Genomic DNA, 11,388 nt, shown 5'->3' with positions numbered 1-11,388 from the left:
TCCTCCCAAAGGTGTGTCTCTGTTGTAACAATGCCCAATTTGACATAATTAGCTCTGGGAAAGCTGTGCACCCTGTACTGATACCACGCCATTACCTCTAAAAGCGTAGGGCAATTTCGGTAGAGGTGACTTCTACGTAGCTGGGCGCAAATACACCAGAGGCAAAAAGCTTTTTCACGGTCCAATGAGAATATCACTTGAATTCAGAATGATGCAGCGCCTAGCAATGGGTAATTATGCCGCAACGCAATGCATATGCATTTGCTTGAAGCATAATTAACCCCGCACGCGAATGAACCGCAGCGCACGCGGTAATGTCAAAGCACATTTGTCTTGTTTTGATGACAGCAAGCACAGAGTGATTATTGACAGATTCACCTACTAATCATTTTCTGGTGCCTGTCTGTCAATGGTTTGTTTTATGTATAGGCGGGGGCTGCGTGGGAAAAATGGAGCCTGCAATCGTGCAACAGAGTGATATGCTAGTGTGTATACGTCAACATGGAGCCTACTGGCATGAAGCACTGGAGCCAAGGATCTACCCAGGAGACATGAATGATTTTGGTGCCCCATGTTCTCACCACTTGACCAACAGGATAATCTACTGGAGACATGGTGTGTTCCTTTGAGATTTGTACTATTCAGAGGCTCGAGAAACCTGTTCTTTTTGAGTATGATGGTCCTATCAATTCTGTGTATACGTGTGGGGGAAAGACAAAGACAGCTGGCAGCAAACTCCAAATAAAATTGTTTTTGTTTTCTTTGCAGAGACAAAAAGACTTTAGGCAGGTGTGCTTGGAGATCATCGCAGAAGTACTGCAGTGCACTGACAAACGTTATTGAGCAAAAAAGGCAGAAAGCTATGTTGTTCCCCCGTGATTGTGCATCCTCTATCTCGCGTGGGCACCACCAACAAAATGACCAGACTTTCGATCTCGCGGATGAGCATAACGGCATTTGCTCACCGCTCGAAAAAAAAAAGAAATCTTTGCAAACTTGCCAAATTCCATTTTGTCTGGAGTACACTGCCAGCTGAGGAAGAGAGGAAGCTAAGCACGAGCATGAGAAAAAATGAAAAAGGAGAATGAATCAATGAGTGTGTGAGAAGGGGGAGGCAGAAACGCCAAAAAAAAAAAAAAAAAAAGAGGCATCACTGTCATTTGGCAGGACCGGACTTACCCAGCCGAGCCTGGCGGGATCATCTCAAAGCATCAAAGCATGATGGAAAAATACCAGTGTTCACAGTGTGCGTATGTGTGTGTCTGCTTTGACCAGACAGTGTTTTGACTGCAAATTCCCTTTCAGCTCACATGGCTCATTGATAGATTATTAGGACATGTCCAGCATTTCTATGTGTTGGCCTCGACAAACCAATAATTACCCTGTGACACACAAACTAGCAGGTTATGGAGGAGGGGTTTTTATATCAGTGTAGCCAGACGGGTCAGAGGATTGTGTCCAAGGTTGTGTTATAGACTAGTCCATGTCCAAGAGTGTGGCCTAAAGTTTCAGTTGTCGTTTTTGCACACTCCTATTGTACACCACATCCTAGCACTTAGTCCGGTATGTCCCAAGAAAATAAGAAAGGCAAGTGGGAGGGACGGGCAACCTGCCTTTGTGTTAGACATGTGCAAGACAAACGGCTGAGATGTGTGGAAAAAGATTGTCACTTGTAAGTGAAGAGGTAGAGTTTGCGTCGCGAGGCCGCCTCAGAGGCTCGTGTCTCATGTCACGCTCTAAAAGTGTGAATCATGTGGAGGCAAAATCAGATTGTTGTCACTTTCTGACTTTCTTCTGAGCCCTTTTTTTTGTGGAGAAGTTTGTTGTAAAACTTGATTGTGGTGTACTTGTGATTTAGTTGGGCTGTGCGTTGTGTCTCTTTAAGAGTTTTGTGGATTTTGCAAGAAAACTGGCCTATGATGCATCCTGAGCACATGGCAGCAGCATTTATGTGCTATGGATTTATGAGTTCTGCCAATTAACAAGCAGCCACGGTGGGAACATTTTTTTGTTCCGGTTCAAAGTTTGCAGTCTCTCTCTCTCTTGCCTCAAAACTAGGGGTTGCACATGTTCAGGTTCTTTTAAAGTCGACTGTTGTGTGGTGAAAGTCAACATCGACTAGTCTCTGATGACGTCACTAATAAAAACGCAGTAGAAAGTGATGAAATCTATATTCTTGACCTGACGACTCATGTGCTACGTGCTGAGCTGCAGACATGTATAGCCTGTATAAAAACAGGCAGCACCTCAGCACCATCAGTAGCATTTAATAGTACTCCACAGCGTGTTGTTTGATGGGATAGTGTAGCAGGGTCTCTAGCAGATGTCTTTTCAGATGCACTGGTCAAGTATTTCCACACACTCGATGAACCGCTGCTAGTTTTGCAGCAACGACCCACTGGACTCCTAACCTGTCTTCTAGGAGGCATCCATGTTGTTATTGTCACGTGATCAGCGACTAGTCGACGCAATGCTTAAAGCAGTGAAGTCTGTACAACCCCTAGTGTGGACTGTGATAGTGACATTTCACATGATCAGTGGGATTCCCTGCAGTAAAAGACTTGTGAAGATCTACTCCAGAAACTACGTGGAGTACCAAGCAATCAAGTCTCTTTTTTTTGGTATATTGTGTGATGCATCAAAAGCTTACTTGATGTCAATCCATGCAGCTCTCAAGCCCCTATGTAATGTCCAACTGAGCCACTTGACCACCACAGGTCATTGGTATTCCCAGAATTCTTTTGCGTATTGATGAGGTCGAAAAGTGTTGTTGTTTAGTACTTAGTATTTTGGTTAGCCTGTATATTGTATGTCACGGCCAATGAGTCATGCTCCTGTACATTTTGCCCGCCCTTGGGTAAAATACCTATCCCAGTATTTCTAGTAGTTGAGAACGTGGTTGACAAGGACAATCTATTGACGTCTTGTACATGACTGAAAGCTTGTTCTGTGCCATTGTCAGGGGTCCTACAGTATTCAGTTACCAAGGCTGAGTTGCAGGAGAGGGAGGTTGACACTCAGTTGCCGGATGGTGGTCTTCCATTGTTCTAGTTGTTTGTGTCATTTTATCTCGGTTGTTTTAGTCTTTCTAGCAGAGCTTGGAAATCCTGTTTAGCACTCCCAGAAGCCTCAGTTGTAGAGGTAGATTGAATTTCATTGCCTCAGTAGACAGGAACTGTCTTTGAGCTAGCTTAATTGCTACGTCTTGGACAATTTCCCTTCTCTTTGTCACTATTTTCGCTTTAATTTCACACATAGCTAGAACTGGGTATCGTTTAAGGTCTTTATCAGAGGATTGCAGCCAATGTTTAAACGTTTATGTTTCATGCATGGTCGGTGGCCTACAGGGGTAAAGTAACGCTAATTGCTAATGCAGCTGTAAAGTCATTTGTGGTTGCAGTCAGATTGGTCTTGAGAATGTTCATGTCAATGTTACTGCGGCAATATTGCCCTTGTTCTGGGCAGTTTGGGCACTTGGACTTTGAGAATCCGTGCTGTTGGTGCAACAAAACTACTGGAGACTGTCAAAAAGAGTTAGAATAAAGGTTTTAATGTGGGTTGTGTGTTATTTATTGTCTTACCAACAGAGGAAAGTGCTTAAAGCTGAGATGTTGTACCCAGTCCTAACTATATGTTTTTGTACATTATCAAAACAATTGTATTTTGTTTCACTTTATCATATTGTATGAATTTCTTTTTGTATGGCTTCTTTCTGTTATATTGCATGTTTCTTTCTTTCTTTTTTTACTTTATTTGATCATTTTGTACTGGATAATGTGTTAAAGCATTGTATCCTGACCTGATTAAATGAGAAAATCTTCTATGGGGGCAAGAAACTGGTTTTTGTTTTCTTCAGCGTAGAGACCCACGATGCACTCCAAAGTGTTTAATATTCAATGTTTGCTAGCTTCTACAAACACTTTGCTTCCTGAACAATAATGTGTGCCCACTCCAATGATCCACAGACCATCTGAGTACTTACACACTTTTATATAACAGGTATGTGAAGTGTTTGTTTTTCCACTACATGTTATCTGTTTAATTCTATGGATCCTTTACCCAAGCAACGAAGAACTACCATAATTTGTGATGGGTATGAGTAATGAGTATTAGTGTGCAGATTAAGAGGGCAAAGGTGTGGTGATTTACAGGATTTATAGGATAAGAAATAAACATCAAGATGTCTGCTGTCCCATCTATCTGTGTGTTTCTCTCTTTGATCGGTGCTTTGGGACTGGTATTGTGTTTCACTTGATTCTGTGTGGTCCGTAGCAGCTGATTGGGTGATAATCACTTTGTCCTCTGTGGTGCACATCATGGTGATTCTGGGAATTCAAGAAAATGGAAAATGACTGGTTATTTTTGGCAAGCCTAGAATGACGTCCTGCTCTGAGACGCTAAAAAAACAAAACAATCCACAATAATCTCTCCTTCACTTTCTATCTCATCAGTTGTTTCAAGATGAAGATTGATACCAGCCTGACTATGCCCCTGCTCCCAGAGGCCCTGTCCCAGGCAGGCCTTCAGTTTGCTGTAGCCACTGAGGAGGACTTTGATGAGATCATGGCTATGAGCCAGGACATCTATGGAGGTCTTGACTACCTTCCCACTAGATACACCAGCTGGCTGCAGGAGACCAACCGAACAGTTATACTGGCTCGCAAACAGGGGAAAGTGGTAAGTTAAACTCACGGCTTGTAAATACAATGGGTTAAATAGTGGCTATACATTTAAGGGAGATTTACTGACTATTCAGCTGCCTGCTGAGCCCCAACGACTGCATACAGCTCTCCATGGTTCCTGACCTCACAAGTGCGATTTAAATGTCTCCAACTCCAAACAAAAGCACCAAACGTAGATACACCCATAGATAACATTGGAAAGCCAGCTGAGAACACGCACAACAAATCTTTCGAATCACTGGGAATGGCTTTTACGTCCCTGTCACTAGACAACATGCACACTAGTAAACATGATGGTTAATCTCCTTACAGCAAAAAGAAGAGCTCACGGGCTTCTTGTTTTTGGATGGACAAGATTAAAAAGTCAAAAAGGAAATAATTACGAAACTGCATAAAAAAAAAATCAGGGCCAAGGATGGAGTACATCCATCCATGCATTCATCCATTCTCTTCCTCTTATCCAAGATCGGGTGGAGGTGACAACAGGCTAAGCAAGGAATTCCTGATGTCCTGCTTCCTAGCAACACATCCCAGCACTTTCTGGGGGATCCTGAGGCGTTCCCAGGCAAGATGAGATATATCACCCGTCCAACGAATTCTGGGTCTACACTGACGGTACCCAGTAAACCTCCAAAGGGAGGCGCATAGGGGGCATCCTCACTAGGTGCCCCCGAAACACCTCAACTGGCCTCTTTTGACAAAGGAGCAGTACCTCTACTCCGAACTCCATCTAGATACTCGAGCTCCACCTCATAACTCTAAGGTTGAGCCGAGCCACCCTATATATCCACAATGCCATTCTTTCAGTGACTACCCAAAGTTCATGACCATAGGTGAGGGCTGGAATGTGGCTCGACTGGAAAATTGAAAGCTTTGCCTGACAGTTTAGCTCCCTCTTCACCACGACAGTCCGGTACAGTCTCCGTACTGAACTAAAGGCCACGGTACCCCAAAATCCCTCAGTAACCCCCACAAAATTCCCCAGGGAACACAGTCAAAAGCCCACAAAACACATGTAGACTAGATTGTCAAACTCCCAGATCCCATAAGCAACTCTGCGAGGGTAAAGAGCTGGTCCAATGTTCCATGACCAGGACGGAATCCGCATTGCTTCTCCTGAATCAGCTCGGCCGGACTTTGGAATAAACTTTTCCAGGGAGGCTGAGAGGTGTGATACCTCGATTGGAGCACACCCTTCAATGCCCCTTTTTGAATGTCCCAGAACTTCATGCGAAATGCAGTCAGCCAGACAGCCCAGCAATATCCAGAGCCCTCAGAATCTTGTTCACCCCCGGTGCCTTTCCACTGGAGAGCTTCTTGGCTACCTCAACAACCTCTGTCAGTGGTATGGACGAGGGAGTCCCTTGCTCCTCAAGAACATGTCCATCAGCCTTACCCATCACCTGATCCTGCTCACCACCAGGTGATGCTCACTTGACAACGGCGCTCGTCTCTTCACCCGAGTTTCCAAGATGTACAGCCACAGATCTGAGGATACAACCATAAAATCGATCATTGACCTTTGCGGAATCATTGGGTTCGTCTCCCAGTCTTGCCTGAACCAGCTGGACTCATTTTTACAAGGAGCAGATATTCAACTACTGTCTCCTTCCAGATGGCTGAGCTCCTGTCACAATTTGACCAGCTTTGCTCTGAAGGACTTAAGCTTCAGATTCGAGATCTCTAAACCCTAACATGGAAGCAGAAATCCACCATGTGTACTACCTTGTCCTCAGACAGCATCATCTACTTTTGCAAATGACCTATTGGCTGTACATTACCTGGTTTAAATGGGGAGATGGGTTAGTTTTGCTAGTTTTGGTTAGTCTGTGTTTTGTTTTTTGGGTTTTTTTTGTGTCTTGCATCTTCCTCCATCTTGTCTGTTGTTCTCGGTAGATTGCGCTGGAGTCGGTGTGTGTGATTGACAATGGTGAGACAATGCTGGTGGAAGGACTCCGTGTCGCCCCTCAGGAAAGAGGTAAGGGCGTGGCAGGAGTTCTGCTGCGCTTCTGTTCCGAACTCGTCAAATCCAAGTACCCAGAAGTCAAAGTAAGCCGCCTGACCCGTGACGATCAGCTTGGACCCAAGGACTTCCAGAAGTATCGCATCATAACCAAGCAGGTACACAAAACAAAAATAAGAGTAGGCAAAATGCTATTCATTGTATTTACCGTTGTATTTCTTTGCCAGCCTTAACATTAACTTTTCCTTCCAAAGGGTATTCTGCTGGTACGCTTCAATGCTGAAGACCTCAAACTCCGCCTGTCTGAACTTGGTCTGGGTGGAGACATCCAATCCTCTTTGGGCACCTCCTCCAATTCTCCTCCAGTGCGTCTTGATCACACTGCCATCCACCGGCTTTATCTGACCACTGACCTGATGCAGGGGGTCCTTCCTAATGCCACCATCATTCAGGACTGGCAGCCATTCAAGCTGTTGCCCAGTAACATGGCCATACTTCTGAAGAAGGAAATTGACTGGATGGTGGATGATATGTCCAATCCAACCGTGGCCAGCCTCTGTACCTTTCCTTTCAGGGTGCCTATTGGAGATGACTGGTAAATGTCATTGTTTAAATTCCTCTTTTATTGAGTTATGTCAGGGACAACTACTGCCCCTAGGAAAAGGTACAATACAGTAATATACACCAATCAGCCACAACATTATAACCAGAGAAGTAAATAACATTGACCATCTTGTGACAATTCACTGTTCTGCTGGGAAACTTTTGGACCTGGCATTCATTGGTGTGGATGTTACTTAGACATGTAGCACCCACCTAGACCAGACCAGGCACCCCCACCCCATAGCAATGACACTCCTTGATGGCAGCAGCCATCCCCAGCAGGATGCAGCCTGACACAGGAACACACACACAAAAACACTTTCGGAACAACTTCAAAAAACAAAACATGAAGAACAGCACAAGGTGTTGACCTGGCCTCCAAATTCACTAGATCCCAAACTGATGAAGTATCTGTGGGATGATACCCCTCCCCTCAAAGGTGCCCCCCCACTAATAGCATTGTGTTGCCAGACACCACAGGACACCCTCAGAAGGCCCATGTCCATTCTCGGATGAGTCACCACAAGGGAAACCTACACAATATTAGGAAGGTGGTCAAAATGTTGTGCCTGATCGGTGCATAGGAATTAGTTGAGAAGAAGTTGGCTTTAGACTTTATAGAGAGTCAAACAGACCTGGTCAGATTTGACCCAGGAGGACAAAAGCATGGTTAGATTCTGGACTAAGAACGACAGCATAGCTTAGCATAAAAAATATATTTTTTTTTTGAATTTTGAACTTTCTATCCGTTTAGCCAGTGAATGCTAGCAATATGTGAAATTCACATGAGACATTTGCAGTGTAACATATCAACCCCTTGATGGCACCACAAGAGAGCACAACAATTAGGGTTCTCTTAACATTGGAAATGCTCTTGATATTTAGAATAAGGCATTCTTTTTCCACGGTCAGCTGAGGCAGTTTTTGTTTTGTTTTTAACAGGTATTACCTGAACATTGATATGTTCGGTAAAGACCTGAACCTGGCTCGGCAGCAGTTCCTGTGCCACCTGCAGCGCCACACTGCCGCCTTGAAGGGTCACGTGATGTGCCAGATCTTCCTGGACCCACCGCTCTGGAAGCCCATGGCAGACTTCTGCAACAACACCCTGAGCGTGGAGCTGGTGAAAGAGTACACCGAGCAATGTGTGGTGGAGTCGGATGTCATCTAGTGGCAGAGGGTGGATGGAAAGGAGCAGAAGAAGAAGGGTCAAGAAGGAATGGACACGGTTCAATTACACTTAGCTGAAAAACACAATCCTCCGTACTGAGGACAAAGAAATCAAGCAAACAAAATGTAGTTTCTACTAAGCAAACGTCTAAGAATCCAGCACATTCTTCAACAATACAGACACGGTTAATGGCAGTTGCATCAAATCCTTAAAACACACTATGTAATCAACTACAAAAGGTCTACAACAGGCCTTATTGGACAAGTGTTAAGATTCTACTAGTCAATTGGCATCGGAAATTGGCATCATACGTCACATTTAATGCTATAGTTTTGATGATAGAATAGAAAAAAACTTTATTCTTCTCAAACGAAATTTCTTGTGCCATATGTCACTAAAAAATTACGACAGCTCGCGAATAAAAATAAACACCTGTCCCCAAAATACAAAAACAAAGGGGACATTAAATAACACGTAGACCTTTCGGTAACGACCTTGCCACGGCTCTAATATTGACCTTTTGAAAACATACTCAAATACACTGTTTGTAATAAATTACACTCACAGGTAGACCCAGTCTAGAAGGGGTGCCCAAGGTTCGTCAGATCCATCGTGAAAACACTGGAGGATTATTGGATTTGTGCTGGGGTTACTAAATCAGCGAAAACACTTATGGCACTTTACTGACGCGCTGTGTTTATGTATGTATGAAAAGGAATAGTTCAGGATCAAATATCTGGTAATACGCAGATTCCCTCACCCAAACGTCGACGGGCGAGCGTTTTGTTAGCGTTACCTTAGGAGCATAATCAAAGAAGTATCTGCGTTCACGGCAAAATTAAAATGGTGAGACTATAATTATTAAAGACCAGTGTAACGTTGAGTTTCAGCCATTTTATAGTCTAAACCTGAAAAACACGTATTGTTAACCACGACCAAGGATTATAATAGTATCTGCCCATTAAAATCAGAAGACTCCACAGCTCCAGGCAGCAGTTTAATTTGTAAATTTCGGTCCATCAGGATAGTTTGATTCTTGAAAGCGGCTCCAGCGCTCCCTCTCGTAGACATTACACCAAGTGTGCAATGCTCTACTGGAGGGATTCTTATTATTATTATTATTATTTTAAAATCGTTTTCAAGATGGCAGTGGAAGCAAGGAATTTGTGATCACGTTGATGATCCTCTAACTTTTCATCTTCTTGTACTATGATTAGATAAATATAGGTTTGTCTAAACTAATGACATTCCCACCTCAGCTGTAATTGTCGTGTTTAGTGCTAACTAACAAATGTTCTCATGTTAACCTGCTAAACTAAGCTGGCAGCAGGCTTTGCAGTAGATCAGTTCCTTAGATTAGTGCCCGTGGCATAAGCACAATACCTGGCTCCATCTAATCCCAGTTACCTTTGTGTTTTGTTTTTGTTTTTTTTATTTTGTTTTCGCTAATTCTTCTGATCCATACTGCCTTTGCACCTCTTCAGGACGAGCCTTTTGAAAACATTTCAGCTTTAAAGAATTGTCCCTCTGTTCCCACAACCTGCAGAAATAGGCACTGGGGTCGTGTGCAGCACAAGCCGAGCAGCAGGCAGAGATGGGGACCTAAGGCCTTTAGACTCCCGGCAATGCCGACTGCTTCAAGGCAGGTGGAATGTCACATCTCTGGTGGGGAAGGGTCACCTTTAGGCATAGCATGGTTTCTGGAACCAAACTCCTGGAGAGGGTCTGGAATATCTTCTTTTCCAGAGTTGCCCGGGATGAAAGAAGCTGGGTGGGTGTTGGGATACTCGCAAGTTCTGAGCTGAACCAGAGCTGTGGTTTTGTTGTTGGATTTCTGTCCCAGCAGTGGTCCATGATTGTACTTGGTACCAGAGCACCTCAGGCCAAAGATTGATATCACCTTTGAATTCGATCCATTTACATAGCGTCAAGGACAATCCAGATTGTCTCAAGATGCTTTAGAACCCCCACTTAGCACTAAGGCGATGGTGGCAAGAAGAAGAAACCTTAACCCCTGCTCACATGGGGACGACCCAGGTAGAGAGACCGAAACAAAAAAAAAGGCAAATGGGACAGAAGAGACGAGAGGGGAAGAGGAGAAGAAAGCAGCAGAAGCAACTAGTTATTCATACATGCAGCTGAATAATCAAATAAAAATCTAAATAGCTCAATTTGCCATGTATATACTGTATGTACACACAGACAAGAAATTAGTTCTTGGCATGCAACCCATCTAAGTTTGCACACTCGGAGCAGTGGGCAGCTATGCAAGGCACCTGGGGAGCAGCTGTGGGGATTCAGCGCTTGGACTTAGAGGGTACCCCACGTGTGACCTGCTGCTTCTCCAACCCCTAGTACATGACACTAGGTGACGCATGGTACATGCGATGAGTAAATGGAATACATGAGTATTCATTGTAGGAAAAGCTTAGTGGGTTTGAGATGCGCTAGTGCATAAGGCTACTGTTACTGAATTAAGGAGAGCACAGGGACATTGAAGCTATGTCAGTGAGTCGCCTGGTGTGATGTAAATATGGTCGGGGGAAATTATGCAAAACATTTAGGTAGGAATTGGTAAGTGTTGGCAATGAACACTTGGCAGGTTGGTGGGGTCGGGACCAAATATGAGAAACATGCCCCTTAGCAGGTCCAGGCCAGAGACACTCGTAGGAAGTTGTCGTACAGTAGAAGGACATGAATGCATAGGGTGTCAGAGAGAGGTGGGTAGAGGATAGGTCATGGGAAGTCCCCCAGTGGTCTAGCAACTTGACTGAGGAAGGGTCTGGGGTCACCAGACCTAACTATAGAGAGGGTGTCTGGTAGCTGAAGGTTTGGTCGTCCAATTCTACTTGGCCTTTAAGGGCCTTGTACTGTATATAAGGAGAAGGATTTTCAATTCTTCTCTGGATTTAACAGGGCGCCAATGAAGAGAAGTCGAAGAGAGATTAAAATTGCACCTCTCTTGCCAT

The 11,388-nt window shown here is 44.2% G+C and overlaps 1 protein-coding gene across 1 annotated transcript; it reads left to right on the top strand.

The window, feature by feature from the left end:
• Positions 1 to 571: 571 nt before the first annotated feature.
• nat16 (N-acetyltransferase 16) lies at positions 572 to 8,760 on the top strand (the record flags this gene model as incomplete). The annotated part of the gene is made up of 5 exons (XM_084552505.1): positions 572 to 615; positions 4,452 to 4,677; positions 6,579 to 6,803; positions 6,900 to 7,240; positions 8,191 to 8,760. 5 exons carry the CDS (start codon positions 572 to 574, stop codon positions 8,417 to 8,419), a joined length of 1,065 nt encoding a protein of 354 aa, XP_084408631.1. The 3' UTR covers positions 8,420 to 8,760.
• Between the last annotated feature and the right edge of the window lie 2,628 nt (positions 8,761 to 11,388).

Source organism: Chelon labrosus (genome assembly GCF_963514085.1).
Source record: "Chelon labrosus genome assembly, chromosome: 1".
Classification (NCBI taxonomy): Eukaryota; Metazoa; Chordata; class Actinopteri; order Mugiliformes; family Mugilidae; genus Chelon; species Chelon labrosus.
This window is presented reverse-complemented; position numbering and strand designations above follow the sequence as displayed.